This window comes from Stegodyphus dumicola, chromosome 12 (assembly GCF_044657685.1).
Source record: "Stegodyphus dumicola isolate Sdum_Otavi_A_Nest chromosome 12, ASM4465768v1".
Lineage (NCBI taxonomy): Eukaryota > Metazoa > Arthropoda > Arachnida > Araneae > Eresidae > Stegodyphus > Stegodyphus dumicola.
In genome coordinates, this window is record NC_140779.1 from 35,805,275 (window position 1) to 35,826,673 (window position 21,399).

General features: G+C 33.4%; 1 protein-coding gene across 3 annotated transcripts in view; it reads right to left on the reverse strand.

Moving 5' to 3' along the window:
* Nucleotides 1-21,399, reverse strand: part of TyrRS (Tyrosyl-tRNA synthetase) — a 109,326-nt gene that overhangs the window by 8,546 nt on the left and 79,381 nt on the right. For all 3 annotated transcript variants that reach the window (XM_035351894.2, XM_035351896.2, XM_035351895.2), the window contains exons 6-11: nt 14,149-14,229; nt 13,214-13,265; nt 12,869-13,051; nt 7,385-7,470; nt 6,389-6,521; nt 858-937 (exon numbers count right to left, since the gene is read on the reverse strand). In XM_035351894.2, the coding sequence (XP_035207785.1) occupies nt 858-937; nt 6,389-6,521; nt 7,385-7,470; nt 12,869-13,051; nt 13,214-13,265; nt 14,149-14,229 (615 nt within the window). The remainder of the gene's footprint in view (nt 1-857; nt 938-6,388; nt 6,522-7,384; nt 7,471-12,868; nt 13,052-13,213; nt 13,266-14,148; nt 14,230-21,399) is intronic.

Here is a 21,399-nt window from a genome sequence, read left to right on the forward strand (position 1 = left end):
CTTTTTGTTTAATGGCTTTCCCATACCAGGTTCTTCATAATTCTTTTATCAATTTTAGACATTCATATGGTTTGTCTCACTAAAACTATCTAACATTTTATCTTATTTTTACATAATAAACTTGTTTGATATTTTTTTAACTTTCATATATTTCACTAAAACATCTCAAGTTTCTATACTGATAAATATGAATATGGTTCCTATACTGATAAATAAAATTAAACTTTAAAAGAGCCCTTTTTGGTTAAAATCTGAACCCTTTCAGATTGTTTTAAAATAAGTTTTATTTTTCTTTAAGAATACTAAAATCATGCTCATTTGGTGTTTGAGCGTTTCTGCATCATTATAATCTTACACTAGATACACATATCTGTGAAAAGGTTTAAAAATAAAGAATTTCAAATTTAAAAATGGAAATAATCATACAGTACAGTTTATAAAGTATTTAAAGAAAAATTTATTTATGAGATTATTTCTGATCCTACGAGAAACCAATTACAAAAATAAAATAACAGTTTTTGTTTTTAATTTGATATTCAAGATTTTCCATTTAGCAAATTTATGTTTTATTATTATAGTTAATAAATGGAATTTTATTTCAAGAATCTGTTTACATATCACACAGGAAAGCCAAATTTTCTAAACACATTTAGTTAAAAAGATCAACTCAGAGAGTTAGAAATTAAAATGACTTGTAATAATCTGATACACCCAATTAAAATGCACACTTCAACTCCTATGAGCAGTACCAACAGCTAGCAGAAATTACTCAACTTAAGACATTAATTTTTAAATAAGATTGCACACATGCAAACATTCCATCAAAAACTATGAGAAAAAATTACAAAATAGCTCACCTTTTGAATTTCCAGAATTTTACCAATTCGAATATCTAGCCGAGCAGGTGAAACAGGAAGATCATTTACAAGTTTCCCTTCTACAATGAAAATATATTATAATATTTTAAGAAGACAAACTGTAACATCAATATAACAAATATCCAATAAAAGCTTTACATAATAAAAACTACAATTGAATACCTATTGAGAGATCTTCCATGCCAAGTTTAGCAGAGAGTTCCTGAGCTCCTGAGATATAAATTATCAATGTGGATACTGCCCTGATCAAGACAGGAAATGCAGCACATTTATGTCCTTCAATTAATTAACTAATCAATGATGTGAATAATAGCGTGTTTAGATGTTTTGGTTCATAGCTTCATTTGTTATTCATCATGAATTACAAACTATGCACAAAGATTAACATTTAATTTATATATATACACAAATATATTGTATAACTGAAACTACGGAAAAAAGGCACAAGCTAGTTTGGCTGATTTTGTTCAGCAGATCAAGTAATATTCCTATAATTTTCATCTTTGTCACAATAAAGAACTAGCGAGTTGCTAAGTGATTCTCAAAAACTGACATAATGAAAATGCTACATGGTGTACACTTCAAATTATGAACTCGAAAATGTTCAACCTAAGCATAATTTTTCACTTGTATCAATTTATGTTCAAGCTAATTTAGGCAATTCTCAGTTGGTGAAAGGAAGGATCAAAAACTTGAAAGCTCACATGCAAATTCCCATCCTAGATATACTTAATATATTTACAATTTAAATCTCTCTTACTTTTTTCTTCTTAGTGCACGAAATTAAAGATTTTATTGAACCCTGCCACATGAATGTTTAATGCTGTGGTAGCCTAAGGGTTGTCACAGTATTTAACAGGTTTAAAAAAAAAAACACATTTTAAATATGAAGGCTTAAAAAAAAATAGAAAAACTATGTAACAGTAGATAATATTTCTTCAAAAACTTAGTAAATCTTCAATTAAACTAGGGATTCCCAACCCTTTTTTTACATTGATACCTTCTAAAATGGTTTTCTTCATTGAGTCCCTTACATTTTTCTTTATAATATACAGCATACAACGTAATTATAATGTAAATAATTGCACATAAATAACTTAAAAATAGCAATTGGACTAAAATTATGAACAAAAGTTTTGGAAAAAATTTTCTTTATGTTTTATTGCTTTTTATATTATTAGTCCAAAATCCAGACGTACAATATCTGGACCTCAAAACTACCAACGAAGTTTTTCTCGTAGGCTTTACGCATGCGCATTTGATCCCCCCCCCCTGCGCATAATAAAACATCTGGAGAAGTCCTGATTCTTAATTTCACTTTGACGCTAAATAAAATACCTTGTTATTGAAGAAACAATCATTTTAGCATAAATTTATACGATCAGTAATTTGGCTCAGTTGCTGCGTGTCTCCTTGACACACATCTCAAACCGAAACATTCCACATAGATAAACTGTTGATCTGACACCAACCTGGCGAATCATTATTTACTATACTTTCCTTTCATCACTGCATGTTTATCAAAAGATGACAACTTGAGTGATGATTCATGTAGTGATGCCTAAACGATTTCTTTATGTTAGTAATTGAATAATAAAGGATTATGGTAACCTTTTACGTTGACATTACGCTTGGTGATGATTTCAGATTTAAATTAAATGTGCTAAAAATATTGACGAGGAAGAATTTACCAAAAATTTCTTTCCATATACTAAAAATAGATTTTGTTGATGATACTCATAGACCCAAAGATTACATGTAGGGCTATTTAAATTAAGAATAAGTAATTTGTTACTCACATAAACCCAGAACCAGCGCCAGGGCTCGTATGGCCGCAGCGAGTCACAGAATTTGGGACCCACACAGACTGCATCAGGTGGTCAGATATGTATAGTGAAGGATAGCTAAATTTGATGATGATAGCCGCTAATTTTAAAGGTTTTCAGATATTGCAAAACAAAGGTGAAATTTTCCAATTAATGAATTTTGTAAAGATATGTGGAGAAGTGGTAATAAATCATGATGATATAAAAGAAGTTTTTATACCATGAATGGTGAAATCTGTTGTATGGTTCTAGATCCAGAAAATACCGCTATCGACAGCGAAGAAAGTAACAGAGAAGTTACTGAAAACAAAACGATTTTGATTGACAAGTTAGTCGGAATTCTTGAAACAGCAGTTACAGGACTTCAGCAATGTAACTGAACAAGAGATTATGTCTGTCTACAGAATTAAAGAGAAAATATTAGCACAAAAACGAAGCAACTCAAAACAACTTACATTGAAAAAAATGTTTACAATAAAGTAAACAAATAAAAATTAAGCTTTTTTTTTTTTTTTTTTTTTTTTTGGTAAATTTTGATACCCTTTAGATCATAAATATTTCATTATTTCATAAATCGCAATATCATATTTTTTATTTCATAATTTCTACATGCCATCTGACTAGATTTAAACTGATGACCTGTTATCCGGAAAAATCCCAAATCTGGAACTGCTGAAGTCCCAATGAGTCCGGGTTTCGGACTTTGTACTGTACTTTTAATTTTACAAATATACATTAAATTTTCATACACAATATCATAGATTCTGAGTAGAGAAAAAAATTGATTTTAATCAGAGTGCTTGAAGTACTGAGGCACTTTTTTTTTAAATATATTTTTCAAAAATTGCTTTCATTCAAAAATATTTATTTACTTGAATAAAGCCTGCTTCTGTTAAGTAAGAAGGAAATGTCAATAATGTTTAATAACAACCCTTATTTGGGGATATTTCTTTTGGATCACATTTATATTCTAAAACTTAGCATACCCATGTGTTTTGAATAATATGCTTGAACATCCTCTTTCAATGCAATCAACTCTTCTTGCACCCTAATATCAAGATGAGATATATCACAGTTTACCAGTTCTGTGAGCTATGCTGGCACATCCAAATTTTCACAATCTTGGAAGTGAATATTAAAATAACTTTTAAATTTTGCAAATGTTTTGTATATAACAATAAGTCACCTGAGGAAGTTTTGCATCCTTCATAATGTTTCGGTTGTATTTTTTTGTTCTTACATTTTACTTTTTTTATATTTAAAAAAATATTACCGATTTTGAAAATATATTAAATAATTTTTTTGTATTTCTTCCTTGCATTTATTTACATCATTCTTTCTTAACACATGGTACAGCTTTATATTAATACACTATTATTTACTAACTTTATTAATAAGATTTTTTATACAATGGGATCTTGACAATGTTGATGCATATCCAGCTATCAATACCTTGATTATCACTGAACCCATTTAACCTTTTAAGTGCCGCGGGCACACATATATGCCCTTTCAAACTACTATCATTTGCTTTGCACTGCTACTTGTAAAATTATTTGCAAAGCTTTGGAATGCAACACCACAATGACCTTGACAAAGTATGCGAAGGCGGATACTATTTCAGAGAAGTGTGAAGGAAAATTGGAGAGATGGGTGTGTCTAAAGTGATGAAAGTAATGACTGTGCAGTATTGGCTGGTGTTGTTTGAGTAAAACATTTTTTTTTTTTTTTTTTTCCTGTGTCCTCCATTTTCGTTTACTTTTTGTTGTAGGAATAAAGAAAGATATAACGGATGTTTCAAACCCATTTATCTTTTTTGAATTATTTTTTGATGAACTGCTCGTGCTTCATATTGTTACTGAAACTAACCATTTTGTAGATGAGTATATGAACCAACACCTTGCAAACAAAAAATCAAGAACAAAATCGTGGCATTCAACCAGTTCAAAAGAAATACATGTTTTTTTAAGCATACTGATTTCATAAGGTATAACACTGAAACCTGATATTACACTTTACTGGTCTAAAAATGAATTGATCGAAACTCCATTTTAGAGATCTTTTTATTATAAAAACATCATTTTTATTATACTTTTACTCAAAACATTAAATTTTATGCATTAATTATTTTTCTTTTATTCTTTATTTTGTGAAAGTAAACAGTTTTTAGAAAGTAAAACTTGCACTTATTTTCCCCCAATACATTGTATAACTATGCGCTCCTGTATGAAAAACTGTGGCACTGGGAAATGAATCTTGTATGTTTTCTGCGGCAATTAAGGGGTTAAAATTTTATCAAGCCACATTTTATAACATTTTTACAAGAATAAACTTTTTCAATAACAAAAGATAAGACCTTCTTAGTTATCACATCGTTTTCTATTAGTTAAAAGATAGAAAAAGTGCAGAAACTTAAAATTTCTCCTTGCAATTAGGCCACATAGCCAGTAAAGGAATATTGTGCCACTACATATAACAATTTATATAACTGTATTGCAGTATCCAATACAGTTACCTGAAAATGAATCATTACTCCATGTTTTGAATACAATAAAAGAAATTACTCTTCAGGAACTTCATACAGGAAGTACATATTTTGTTGTTTAAAGTAACAAGCTGAACATGCAAAAGCTCGCAAAACTTTTTGAAAGAGAATCTGTAATCCAAATAGGTTCAAAACAAAGAAATAAGAGCAAGGATTACCTACTATAGCACAATAAAAAACATATATTCAAATATCCTAAATGACTATTAACAACAAAAGTCTCAAGCAATATTTACATGCTGAATAAGAAATGTCTGAGCAGTTCACAGACATATGATGATGGGTTAGCCCATGATGAGGATTGGAAATATTGGCAATTTGGTTCAAGATTCTTACAAAAACACATAGATTCAGGGACCAAAAGAGTAAATTACTGCTCGGTAATCTACTTTACAGGAAAATGATCTTTACTTTGTATTGAGTATCTTTATTTTTTATTTGAGGTGAATGACATTATCATAAGCAATGTTAAACATCCCTCCTTGCCCTGCAATGCTACTTGATTTAATCATTCTCATTATTAAAGTCATCTGCTAATTTCAATCTGTTACATTATTTTGAGGCAAGTTTCTCTATTAAGCTAATGCTTTGATGTAAAATGCCAACATAAAACAATTTTACATTGTTCAAACTTTCAAAAGAAGTTCAGATTTTCTCGAAATTTCATTAAAATTCTTCACAAAGTATTTTGTTTATCGTTATTCCACTGACTGATTATCATGATTTGAGAAAACAGTGCATTTGTATAAAATTAATCAAAAATTTTTTTCAAATAATTATTATATACTGTAATACTACTTAGAAATTAACTCTTTTCATACCAAAAACATGCAAATTCATTCACTATATCTAATGAAAATGGTATTAAGAAATTTCATTGATTCCTATGACAGTTATGATATAGCTATTTCTGAAAGCTGGGAGTAATGATGACATAACATTCATTGCTCTCTTGTAACATACTTCCAGTTGAAAAATTAAAGCAAAATCAATACTGCAAATACATATAATTAAGCAAAAATTTTGCAAAATTAAAAATTTCATATTTCAAGAAATAATAAACAAAAGTTAGTAACATACATAAAAAAACTTGGAATATGGCGAAAAGTTTAAATCTTTAAAATAAAAAATAATCTTACTCTTGCTAAGCGGTGGGTAAGCCTGCTCAGACAGTTTTTTTAACTCTGGATTTTCAAACTTCTTTCTGATAGGATCAAGTAATCTGTTTAAATATGATTCTACTGCAGCTTTTAGATCACCAGGATGTAAAGTCTAAAATTATAATAAAATATGTGTTAAATGAATTACAACAATATCATGAGTACAATATACATATCAAGTACAATATACATATATCATGAGTACAATATACATATATCATGAGTACAATATACATATCTAGACACATTATATTTTTTATTATTATGACTAAGTATTAAATGAAGCATTACGCTTTTAGAAAAAGCTACGTAAAAAGTGTTCCTAAGAGAAAAATCTAATACTTTGTTAACTTTACATTGAATACATTGAATATGATACTGGTCTGCATTGTCCATTCGTAAAATGTCGGTGGAGGCTTGGAAACGACTCCTGGAACTTTGCAGTAATGAGGGACGGAAAATTCTTTCATTGATTCTATTATTGGAAGTAAATTTGTTAAGACTTCTTGAAGGAAACAGAAGTAACTGGTGATAGCATTTATGGTGAAAGCAATGCACGATTGTACGACTGGCGGCTGTTTGCATGCAGTATAAGGCAACTTGCAACAAATTTTCCGAGGAAACCCAATTCCAAAAGTTAATTAAAAGCAATATTTCTAGATATTCAGTTTTATTTTGATGACAGCTTTCCAGATACTTTTCTCTTTGTGATTTTACTCGAAGATCTTACTCACTGTCTCTAAGTTCCATGTGCCTTTTGAAAGGAAGTGGAACATGCCCATTGAAACAGCCTCCTTCGTATATTACAGAATACTTATAATCAACTTATTGCCCATATCCAGTCAAAAAGAATTTTTGTGTTAATTATTAACAGCTTTTAAAAGGATGATGCTATTTTTGCACTACATATGATGTATCTTTTCTAATCAAATTCATACCTATAAGTATAATAAGTTATATTAAAGCAAAACTTACTAGGCTTCTGAAATCTGCTTCTAAAGATGTGTAATCTTTGTATACAATATTACCACCATTTTCTTCACTTCGCTGCACAGTAAAATCTAAAAATAGCAAACAAAATTTAAATCATAAACTAGAAATTAAAAACTGACTGTTGAAAATATGTGATAAAATATTATTAATTATACACACAACACGCACATTGCAATTTTCTTATTTTGACACACATACGTCTCGCAAGACACAACAGAAAGAATTTCTTTCTTTTTCTTTCCCTCTCTCTTTATTAGCTAATGGCAAAGAGGTTTGTATATTTTGAATTATATCATCCACAACGCACAATTTTGATTGGCTATTGTTTTCTGATGATAGTTTCGTTCTTTTAGAAATATGGTTTTGGCAACAGTTTTTCATTCACTACTTTGGTTATTGGACTGTTGACCGTTTTCTCTTGAAAATATGAAATTTATTGCTTATTTCATTGTAATTGTTTTATATTATGTTTTAATTATATACACAGTTTTGCATGATGTTTTTGTAATAAACAAAGTTCTTAACTTCCTTTACACCATTTGAATTTTTAAGATTTTGCAACGGGAAGTTGGTTAATTTGTTTATTAGGATAATTAATATTTGTATTAAGGGATATTGCATATTTCATTGTAATTTTTTTTCATGTATAACACAATTATTGAAATTTCTGTTTTTTTTTTTTTTTTTTTTTAAATAATGCAGAGTAAAATTTTGTGCAGTTTTTAAAGTTTATGTTTGGTGTTTCCTTGAAGGCATTTTTCTGGTACATTTAAAAGCCAGATGAAGGATGGCCGCATGGCGGCTAGTATTATAATAAATATATGAATATGCAAAGAAATTAAATAATATGAATGTTACTTAGAGATTTAGGTTAAAATTTCACTCTAACTTCCAAATAATGCACTTCAAGTGTGTACTAACATATTCATTTTAAGTCTCTCTATCATTAAGAGGGGTTTACGTGAAATTCATAAATCTACATTCATATGGCCATCTTGTTAATATTATACTATTACATTAGGTAAGTACTCTAATCTCTCTCTACCCCCTTTTTTTTTAAACTTTTTTTAAATGGCATTAGAAACACAAAACTTGAAACAGCAACTGGAGAATGAGTTTATAAAATACTAGATCATCTTTTAAAAGTAGCTGGAAGTTACTTTTATATTATCTTCGTATTCTATATCTGCATTAAAAAACATAACCTATGTATCAGTCTATCATTAAAACTGCATTAGTAGTCTTCAGGTTAGATTATTTATCACAAAGTATTTGAAGTTATCTCCTTTCGAAGTGATGTATTCATACAACATTTTCTAATGGGAATTGGTTTGATTCATATTAAGCATAACAAATTTCATTAAAACTTCATATAGTCTGTTAGTCAAGTTACCAATAGCTAAATTACCTTTTTCAGTGGTCTTAGTCACTTGGTTACTGGTAGATTTGCATTACAGATTTTAACAAGTTATCAATTAAAAGATTCATTTTACAGGATAATAATCATCAGTAACAAGTCATTAAGTTTACTTTTTAAATGAATAAATTTTATGGATTATGTTTTTTGAAGCAAAAACAGATCTCAGTATACATGTGGAGAACAACAGTGCTAAAATAAACATTACATAGGGATTTCTTGAAGGAGATAAATATTTTATGCTCATTGCTCTTTTATGGAATTCATAATGTACTACCATTTTTTAAATCGCTGTTACTTTGTTCATATTAGCTTGATGAAAAATTACTCGACAAAGAGTAAGTAACTTTTCGGACCACAGAACAAAAAGGTACCATTAGTTTCAAAGGTACCATTAAGATCAAAAGGTACCATTAGTTTTATTACAATATTTTGGTAGTCAATTAAGTAACCAATCTCAGATTGCTTCACCATTCAACAGAAATACTAAACCAAAGAGAAGAGAATATTTTTTAATTAGCCATATGCCATAAAACGGTGTTTAACCAAACATTTCACTGTTCCCTTTTTGCATGAATATATCTGAATAAGAAAAGCAGAATTTCAGAGAACACCTGGTGTTGTAAGGATCTTAAGTTTTACTAACGTTTATTTTATTTTAAATCTTTACTATCACTTCTTATTTTCTACTTCCGGCCAGAATTATAAGCGTGAAGGATTTTATGCAAAGTTTGTCTGGCGAACGCCAAGTACTTAAGTTGTGGCTTTTTGCCAAGCAAGAGAGAGAGGAAGCAGTGAGTTCGAAGCAGGCCGCTTACCTTAGAAGTTACGCAGTTGCTATTTGCCTTCCAGGCCAGAGGTTTTAATCCTCTTGATAAATTAAACGTATTGTAGTGTTCACAGTCTCTGGGCTACATACGCTTCCTGTTATTATAAGGCCAATCTTCCAAGTGTATTATTCTAAAGTTAAATTAGAGTTTAGTTTTATTTTTTTACTTTTACGTTAGACCCCGAGTGGCGGGTCATTGTATTCCAAAGTACGGAAGTTATTGTATATAGAGAAAAATAAAGGGTTTTGTATACCCTTCGTCTGTATCCTGTCTACTTACTACAATTAGTGAACATAGCTTTAGTAAGCTCTCTGTTCCTAGTCAGGTCCTTGTATGTTCCCGAAGAAGGTTAGAAGGAACATTGAACCTGATAGTGTCTTGCTGAATTTAATTACTACATTATTATTAAAACTATTCACACTATTGCTCATGACTAGATGCGAAGATTTTTAGCTTATAATTACAGTTAATAATTTTCCAACATTTGATAACTGTTCACCAATCCAATTGTTAAGCAACATTTTTAAACCAAGCTTTTATCAATATCACTTATTCCATTTTCAGACACAATACAGGGTACTTCAATGAAACTAAACACATTGCTGATAATAATACATTCCTTATGACTTCTAAATTTCATCAATCAGTATAACTATGAGCTTAAATCTTCTGGAATATGCTTAAGTGGAAAAAACAATTTTTAAAGAAAAAAGGGAGAGAGAAAACTTTATTTGCAGATACTATTTTCATATATTAACATTATCTTGTAGATGTTGCCACAAACAACCATCAGTTACTAATTCAGAAGTCAAACAACAAAAATCAGCGTTATACCTACAAAATTTTCACAGGACTAGTTTCGATGGTTTTACCGAACCATCATCTTCAGCTGCAAAACCGCAAATGAACAAGATAGGAAATAATGATTAGATAAGATAAGAAAGCCTGGACAAGAATAAGCAAGTGGCGCCATCTGTTGGCGAAACCAGAACTAAAACCGACCTAGCTTTCAAAGGCCGACAAAGGCGGCCAGATAGTCGTCATGGATAAGAAAACTTACATCGATGGTGTCACTAAACTCTTAAACGAAGGACCATATAATCCGATCCCTAAAGATCCTTCACCTTCGGACTTATCCAAAATAAAAACTGCGATCAAATCTTCGCAAATCATTTCAAGCAACTTAAAACATTTGCTTATCCCATCTGTTGCGAATTGTGCCAGATTATATGCTCTTCCCAAAATTCATAAAAGTGGTATTCCTTTCCGCCCTATTGTATCAAATTTAGGTACTGCCTTGTATCCTTTAGCTAAATATTTGGTTTCTAGATTTTCCACTCTATTAGACAATAACATTTACACCATAAAAAATTCAATAGAGTTTGTAAAAAAGGTTAAAAACATTTCTCCTAGTAATTTACTCATGGTTTCTTTTGATGTAAAATCATTATTCACCAACGTCCCAGTGGAGGGTGCATTAAGATGTCTAGAAACCAGACTTCGCGAATTTCATTTCTCTTGCATCGAAATTGAGGAGCTCATTTCTCTCACTCAACTCTGTTTGAAACAAACACATTTTGTTTTCCAAAATAAATATTACAAACAAACTGAGGGATTAGCCATGGGAAGCCCCCTCAGTCCCATCCTGGCTGATATCTACATGCATTATCGTGAATCAAAATTGTTTGAAACTTTAAACTTCCCGGCATGGTTCCGCTACGTAGACGATACTTTTACCCTGTTTGAAGGTAATAAAGATGATTTAAATAAAGTTCTTTCAACAATGAATTCTATTGATCCTGCTATTCAGTTCACTTTTGAACTTGAGACTTGCAATTCTCTTCCGTTTCTCGACATTCTGGTCACACGTAACACATCCAACTTCAGTACTACAGTTTACCGTAAACCTTCATCGGTTTGCCTTCCACCACACTTTAAATCATGTCATCCGACTAAACAAAAGTTAGCTTCATTTTATTCCTATGTTTTCCGTGCTCTTCAAGTTTGCTCCTCCAAATTAGCCCTTGATGAAGAACTAAATTATTTAAAAGCAATAGCTATTGACAGGGGCTTTTCACCCAACATTATTAATCAAGCAGTTAAAAAATTCTCATCTGAACACACTAAAAGCCACACTCTTATTTTAGGAGATTATAAAAATTCTGTTGTCATTCCCTTCTTTCCATCAATTAGCTATAAAGTTGCACATATTTTGCAGAAATTTAACTTTCGGGTTGTTTATTCTCCCATCAATAAAATTCCAACTTCTATACTCAAGGACCCCATTCCGAATATGAATTCCTGGGGTATTTATAGGATTCCTTGCCAGTGTGGTTTAATTTACATTGGCCAAACTAAGAGAGCCTTAAAATTTCGCGTCAAAGAACATGAGGCATATGTTAGAAAAAAGGAAACACAGAAGTCTTCTGTTGCTCAACATTGTTGGTCCGAAAATCCCACTTTCAATTTTTCTGCTGCCAAAATTATTCAAAAAACATCTTCCATTGGAGAACTGGATTTTCTAGAGGCATTTCACATTCATAAAAGTCTTTCTGTTCTAGTTAACGATCCTAATTCCAATCCAAATTTGCCTTCGGCTTTTAGAGAAATTATGTTTTAGTTCTGGTTTCGCCAACAGATGGCGCCACTTGCTTATTCTTGTCCAGGCTTTCTTATCTTATCTAATCATTATTTCCTATCTTGTTCATTTGCGTTTTTGCAGCTGAAGATGATGGTTCGGTAAAACCATCGAAACTAGTCCTGTGAAAATTTTGTAGGTATAACGCTGATTTTTGTTGTTTGACTTCTGAATTAGTATTTATTCGGCGTGTTATTGTGTCTTAACCATCAGTTAGTTTATAAGAAATATTCATATTTAAATTCCTAAAATATCTACATGAAAGTATTTCCTTCATCTGCAACATTTACTGAGGCATAGATTTATTTATATATTAATGCAATGAACATAATACTCAGCTTTCATGAATAACTGGAGCATCAATACATACTATTAATTAAGAAACTGCATAGAACATGATTTATTCCTGTAAAATACATGCATAAATTGATTTTACTTATAATAAAGACTCTAACTTTGGCCTTTGTTACAAATAATAACTGGGTCAATGTCATAATGTCTAGGATTAAAGTTACACGCCTGTTTAATTACAAATAATATTTACATTTCACAATTAACCTAAATGTATATGTATTACAAACCTTCGTTTTTAAACAATGGTAGAAGAACATATTTAACAAAAGCTAGAACTCCATTTTCTTCCAAATTCCCTGGTTCACAAAAGGCTTTTTTAAGTTTTTTCTTAACTGTTGCAGGACTGTCTAAGAGATCAATCTTTGAATCTTCTAATGAAGAGCTCATTTTGCCGCCAGTAAGACCGGGGACTGGAAAAAAATTACTAAAGTAAATAATAATCAACTCATTCCAAGGGGGAAAAAAATAATTCTTTATACATTTTTTTAAGGTATTTAATACTAAAATAAATAGCTCAGAACACTTTTATATCTCTTAAACATATAAAAAATAATTATGTTAATATTACTTACCCATGGGATTCATTAAATGGATTCTCTTAGAATAACCCAATTGGGGAAGATACTAAAATAAAAAAAGTTATATTAGAAATACTTAGTGATCAGACACAAAAAATATTGCTACAATTTTCCCTCTACCTTCACATAAATACAAATTACTTAATACACAATAGTATGAGAATGGGAATCAATAAATAAATCAGCATTACTGGACAAATTTTATATTTCAATTCATTATATTGAAAACTTAAGCATTAGGTATCATCTGACAATTTCACAAACTGGGATAGAAATCAGAATTCTAAAAATCGATTAATTCTACATATTACAATAATTTTTTTAACTTTATCTCTATGCCATTTTTTTATCTTTACACTAATTTATCTAGTAATTTGTTTATTACTACTTCTATTATTATACAGCTATTAAATATATTTTTTCAAAATAAATTGCAACCATTAGATTACTAAATCTGTTATTATATTAGATTGTTATTTCAAAAAATTTACAACCATTTAGACTGTAAATAAATACATTTATTCCCCCCCCAAAAAAAAATTAAAACAATTTAGACTGTTATTTCTTTCACCCTTTAATTTATAAGTTACAGGAGTTTGAAAGCTGCTACAGAAAAAGAAAGCCTGAGAGAATATCAAACAAGTACACAAACACAAACACACACACACACACACACAAAAAAAGAAAAAAAAAAAAAGAGGAGAAAAGAAAAATAAATAATTTGTTATCAATATCTTTTAGAATTATATACAAATGATTAATACATCTTGACATAAATAATGTTAAAAAAAATTTCATGTCTTTCAAAGAATCAAAAACTGTATTATCTGTTTTCATATACAAACGCATAAAGATTACATATTTTATACATGAGATTTACAATGCAAACTAAAGATTTTTAGTCAACATAAAAGTACAGAAAATTTCACCTTTTCAGAAAATGTAAATATTTTCCTTTGATCCACTCCTCCAAACTGAGCATCTACTTTTAAATATTCTTCATCTAAAGCCTAAAAAAATTTAGAAATACATTACTAACATTACAGTAAAAGATACCCCAAACACTAAATATAATTCTTTAGACACAAAATTGCAGAAATAAAATACAATTAAATACATATTTATTTATTTAACTCAGCAAGATCTGCTCAATTATAATTTGGTTGATAGATTAAGAAAGGGTGGAAATAAATGCACAGAATAAGATATCAGTTGGTTTACAATTTAACCGAACCTCAGAGTGGTTCTATATTTTCAAACCATGTATGAAGTGTGACATATTCATACTTTAATTTGTAATATAACAAACCTAAGTGTTTATTATCATAGCTAAAAAATAATGAAAATTATTTCAAGATCATTACAGAAAATAAGAATACAAAATTTTTTAAAGAACAAAGTAGAAGAAAAAAAAAAAAAAAAAAAACAAAGAGAGAGAGAGAGAAAATCTTAAAGGGCTCAAATTTTAACGGTTGCTCGAAAGACTTTTCATATGGTTTATCAGTAGAGATTATCAATACAAATGGCCTAATGGAATAGTGAAACATTTTATACAATATTAGATGAGTATACATTTACACCAATATGGGAACATTATGTACTATGTTCTGTATATTAGAAAAGCAGAAAATGTATAATATAATTTTATATAAATAGGTAACATTTTTTATTACATACGAATTTGGTATTTAAAAAGCTAATGTTAGTTCAATTATAAATTAAATGGTTTTATTTCTCGCGCAGTGCAGCGCGTGACGAATATTAAAAGAAAGCTAAGCCGGAAAATTGAAAATACAAGAGCGCGTGCATTAAATAAATAAATACAGTCAAAAGTCGTTAATTCGGACACCCATAATCCGGAATGATCTATAATCCGGACCTCAAAGCTACAAACTTTCTGCGCATGCGTCGCGTTCACGCATGCGCACAGGCGTTTACGAGAGCGCGTAAGACCCTTACGGCTGCGGATATGTTTGTGCGCATGCGCGTTTAATGTGTAACGGAGTTATAGGCTAAGCTAAAGTTATCTAATTCAGTTAATGTTGCAGATTGCATTGTTCCTTAATCTTCAAATTGGATCCGGCTTATTATTTTTTGCAGACTGTTAGAGCAATTTTATAAAAGTAAGCTTGAACTTTCGATTATGTCAAATAGAATTTCCGATATATATTTACTACAAAGCGAAAGTATGTTTTGAAATCCGAAATCTGTTTATCAATTTCACGCTGCTCTGCGGCAGAGGGGGGGGCAGAAACGTCATTATTAGATTATGATAGATTAGAAAGATTATGTCAAATAGAATTTCCAATATATATTTACTAATATGTAATTTGTATCTACAAAGCAAAAGTATGTTTTGAAATCCGAAATCTGTTTATCAATTTCAGGCGGGGGATTGGAAGTTAATCTGTCAGCACTATTCTTATCTTCAGGGCAGATGTTTTTATTTTATTTGGTTTATAATTCCGTACTAAGTGTAGTATTTCATCTCTTTGATATGATTTAAATCAAGTTCCTGGTCATTATAATTCGCTTCCCATAGTGAAGAAAGTGACCCAGAGGTTATTGAAAACGAAAACATTTCGATTGACAAATTAGTCGGTATTCTCAACACAGCAATTATAGGACTTAAACAGCGGAACTTTGTAACTAAACAAGAAATTATGTCTGTTTAATAGAATTAAAGAGAAAGTATTATCACATGAAACGAAGCAACTTACATTGAAGGAAATGTTTAATAAAGTAAACAAATAAATATTAAGCTTTCTCTTTTTGTAAATTTTGATACCCTTTAGATCATAATTGTTCTTTATTTCATAAATTACGGTTTCATATTTTTAATTTTGTAATTTCTGCATGCCATCTTACCAGATTTAAACTGATGATCTATAATCCGTAAAAAGCGATAATCCGGAATCGCCGAAGTCCCGAGGAGTCCGGATTAACAACTTTTAACTGTATCTCTTTTTGATTTCGAGAAAGTACTGGAAAATTCTAGCGCGTGATTTTAAAATCTTATAAAAGGAGGAAAACATCTCAGTTTGTAGTAGTTGCTTAGTTTGTTGTTGTTTAGAAAACTACTGTTGTTGATTGTAGCGAATTCGCGGATTAGCGTTCTTTAGCTGTTTTGAATTACGTTCTATTGGATATTTGAGTAGTTAAAAGATAACTACTGTGAGATATTGTAATACTGCATGATAATTTGAGAAAATTTAAGCATTTTTGTTGTGATAATAATAAATTTTTGTTCATTTTTCATCGGACTTGTGCATTCATTTCATAACGAACCCGTACGCACGCAACAATTTTTGGTGTCAGGAGTGGGGTTTGAATGCCAATCACAAGAGCGATGGAAGAGCAGTTAAGACAGCTGATATCAGCCTTTGCTGCATTTAAAGAGGAAATGAAAACAGGTCAAGAAGAAATGAAACAGGAGATGAAATCTAATCAGGAAAAGATTGAAGCAAGACAGGAATCCGTTAAAGACGAGATGAAATCTATTAAAGACGAGATGAAAGCAGGTCAAGAGGAAATGAAAAGAGAAATTACCTGCGTAATAGAAAACAAATTCGAGGCTATAGAAGGTAGAAGGTAGAATAGACTCTAGGTACTAATAGGTAGAATAGAATAGATAGTCGAAAGTAAGGTTGGAGAAATTGAAGAAAGAGTCTCCTCCCTTAAAGAACAAATAGACGGGAGAGTTTCTGCTGTGGAGGAACGAATTGAAGGAAGAGCTTGTGCCGTCCAACACCAAATCGAACAACAAATTAATGATAGGATTTCTGCAGTAGCCAAAGAAGTGGATATTTTAAAGAAATTCGTAACGATGGCAGGGAACAATAGTGATGGCTTTAAATTTCTACCCATGCCTGCTAGTCCCTCTCTGAAGTTATCTACATATGATGGGAAGACCTCCTGGCAGGTGTATAAAACACAATTTTCTATTGTTGCGGATGCGAATGGATGGGATTCCCAAGCTAAGGCCTGTCATTTTGCCGCTTCTCTGAGAGCAGACGCAGCGGATATCCTGCAGATGCTTCCCGAAAATCAAAGGCTAGATTTCGAAGCTCTATCCGGCGCTTTGGAGCTGCGCTTCGGCGAGAAATGTTTAAAAGACTACAGTAGGCGCCAATTAAAATCCAGTCAACAGAAGCTTACCGAAACACTTCAGGAGCTCGCCATGGATGTTGAAAGGCTATCACATCGCGCCTTTTCGGAGTGCCCGACCGAAACAAGAGAAATCCTGTCCCTGCAATATTTCATCGATGGCATCCGGGACCCTGAAATACTGAAAGCACTGCGAATGGTGGATGTTAAAGATGTAAAACGCGCTCTGTTGTACGCCGTGAAATTGGAGGCAGCCCAGCAAGCAACTCATAGAGATCACTACTCAGTCAGAGCTGTGCAAGTGCACGAGCCAGGGGATCAATTGATGGCTCGTTTAGATGATTTATCCAGACAAGTCGATGCTTTGATATGGAGTAGCAGTGAGAACAAAGTGGCTGTAAGGTGCTGGAGATGTCGTTCTGAAGGTCACCTACGACAGCATTGCAGAACACCCCAGGGCACGGATAATAAAACGGATGAGTTGACAAGACCAGTGAATGCTTTAAGACGGAATAGTGGTGAAAAGAAACCGACCCTAAAGTACTGGAACTGCGGTGCTGAAGGACACATACGACAAAACTGCAGAACACCCCAGGGTACAGATGTTAAAACCGCTCCTAACAAACAGCAGGGAAACTAATTAGTGGCCATCTCGCGGGGCAGAGGTTGCCAGATAATGAAAAGCCCCAGTTTACAGCGCTTCAGATTTCTGCAGTGAGAGGCAGCAGTAATGGACTTTTCATAATAGGACATATTAACAGAGTTCCCTGCAATATGATGATAGATACAGGAGCCAACATTACCATCGTCCGAAAAGATTTGGCTGAACAACTAGGAAGCAAACTTATCTGGACGGCGCCCTGCATTACCCTACAGACTGTGTCCGGTGAGAAGATCGACATCGATGGAAAAGTAAATGTTAACATCACGTTTGGAAGTGCCGCTTACCATCACGCGGCATATGTAGCAGTGATCACTGATTCTTGCATACTCGGATTAGACTTTTAAGGAAATACAATTTTTCCTTGGACTTTAAAAATAACGAATTGCATTCTACATTTGAGGATATAACGTTATTTGGAGTTAATGATGAAGAAGTTAAATCTGTTCATAAAATCATAGCACAAGACAATATCACAATACCGGCAAGAACAGAAATTTTACTTCCTGGATCCATAGCCAAAAACAGAAATTTCCGCTACAGAAGCATAGAATATCCCAATAACTGTAAATAGCCCAAAAGGAGTATTAGTAGCCTCAACACTCGTCGACCTATCCAGAACGGTTATCCCGGTGAGAGTCGCCAATGTAACTGAGAAGGGGAGAATTATTAAGAAAGGTGAAGTGGTTGCAGCATGTACTCCAGTAACCAGGGTTGAAAGAAAGAATAACATCCAAGAATCCCTGTCCTCAGAGAGCATTACATCGGAGTTATTGCAGAATGCGCAATTAAACGATAAAGAGAGGAATGCTGCCGATCGCGTCATTAAAGATCTTCATGTTGTTTTCTCCCACTCGTCTTCTGACGTTGGTCGAACTAGTTTGACACAACATAGAATAGATACCGGCGATAATCCCCCGATCAAGCAACATCCAAGACGTCTACCATTTGCTAAACAGGAAGAGGTGCGAACACTGTTGTTATGGAAGAAGGCGATGTCATCGAGCCTTCAGTAAGTCCATGGGCATCTCCCATCGTCCTAGTCAGAAAGAAAGACGGCTCAACAAGATTTTGCGTCGACTATCGCCGGTTGAATGAGGTTACAAAGAAAGACAGTTACCCTCTTCCTAGAATTGACGACATTCTAGACACTCTTTCTGGAAGCAAGTGGTTCTCAACACTTGATTTAAAGAGTGGGTATTGGCGACGGCATTTACTACGGGACAAGGGCTTTGGCAATTCAAGGTGATGCCGTTTGGACTGTGTAATGCGCCAGCAACATTCGAACGTCTTATGGAGACTGTTTTGAAAGGCCTTTCCTACAAAGCCTACCTGATATACCTGGACGACATCATCATTGTCGGAAAGAGTTTTGAAGAACATTTAGAAAATCTTAGGAAGGTGCTTCAGAAACTGAGAGAAGCCAATCTGAAGCTGAGTCCCACTAAATGCAAATTGTTCCGAAAGGAAGTGACTTACCTGGGACATGTCATCTCTGCAGAAGATGTGCGCATGGATCCTGAAAAGGTATCAGCGGTTAAATCCTGGAAACATCCCGAAAATGTCCATCAGCTGAGAAGCTTCCTAGGGCTTTGCACCTATTATAGGAGATTCGTGAAGGACTTTTCTTACATCGCAAGACCCCTTCACAAGCTGACAGAGAGCAAGCAGAAGTTCTTGTGGACAAAAGAGTGCGAGGATGCATTTAACAACTTAAAGGAGGCTTTAACATCTGTTCCAATCCTGACGTATCCTCAGCTCGACTGACCATTTATTCTCGACACCAACGCGAGCAATTAAAGTGTCGGTGCTGTTTTGTCCCAAGAAATAGACGGCCAAGAATGTGTAGTGGCGTACTGGAGCAAGTGCCTGTCTAAACCAGAGAGGAATTATTGTGTCACGAGGAAAGAGTTGCTCGCCATAGTTAAAACCGTAGAACAGTTTTATCACTATCTATACGGCAGAAAATTCCTGCTCCGCACTGATCATGCATCATTGACCTGGCTTTTAAATTTCAAGAATCCTGAGGGTCAAATAGCCAGGTGGATACAGAGACTCCAAGAATATGACATCACTATCCGTCATCGTAAGGAATCATCACACAGAAACGCCGACGCCCTGTCTAGAAGACCTTGCCAAGAAAGCTGCCGATATTGTTCCAGGGTGGAAGTGAAATACGAGCTGCTGACTCCAGTCGCAAGACAAATTACAACATCAACATCGGCTGATCGAGAACCGTGGAGTGATAATGAAGTCAGGAAAGACCAGCTGGAAGACCGCGACATTAAACCCATAATTGATTCAATGGAGTCATCAACCAGAAAACCTACCTGGCAGGACATTTCTATCTGTAGTCCTACAACCAAACAGTATTGGGCACTCTGGGATTCACTTCACATTCGAAACGGCGTCTTATACCGGAAATTCGAAGCGGATGATGGGAAGACGTTCCGATGGCAGCTGATACTTCCAAGATCCCGCATTCCTGATGTCCTTAAAGAACTACATAACAGCCCTACGAGAAGTCACTTTGGAATAATGAAGACCTTACAGAGAGTTCGTGAGCGCTTTTACTGGAATAATGCAAAGGATGACGTGCAAAAGTGGTGCCGATCCTGCGATGCCTGTGCAGGTCAGAAAGGACCGAGGAAATGCAGCTGAGGCAAGCTGCAACGTTACAACGTAGGTGCGCTGTTTGAATGTATCGCCTTTGACATCTTGGGACCTCTGCCACGAACTGCTGATGGCAACAAATACATACTCGTTGTTATTGATTACTTCACCAAGTGGCCTGAAGTGTACCCTGTTCCTGATCAAGAGGCTGTCACAGTAGCTGAGGTAATGATACAGCACTGGATTTCCAAGTTCGGAGTGCCTCTTCAGTTATATTCCGATCAGGGAAGGAATTTTGCCTCGGCAGTAATCAAAGAACTATGCAAACTACTCGGCATTGACAAAACTCAAACGACGCCATTGCATCCCCAGTCGGACGGCATGGTAGAGAGGTTCAATCGAACCATCCTTAATAACCTCTCATTAGTGGTTTCCAGAAACCAACAGGACTGGGACAAGAAATTACCACTCTTTTTACTGGCTTACCACAGTGCTGTCCATGAGACTACCGGCTATTCTCCATCACAGATGCTCTTCGGTCGTGATCTAGCTCTGCCTTGTGATCTACTGTTTGGCCACCCTCCGGATGCTCCTTCTTCGTCTGAGGAATATATTCAAGATTTCCAGGCCCGTTTTGAAGTGATGCGCAACTTTGCACGAGAGTGAGTTAACTTGGTGATGGAGAAGATGAAGACCCGATACGACACAAGAGCTACTGAACATCAATTCCACGAAGGAGACAAGGTGTGGTTGTGGAATCCGACTCGATGGAAAGGACTTTGTCCGAAATTACAGTCAA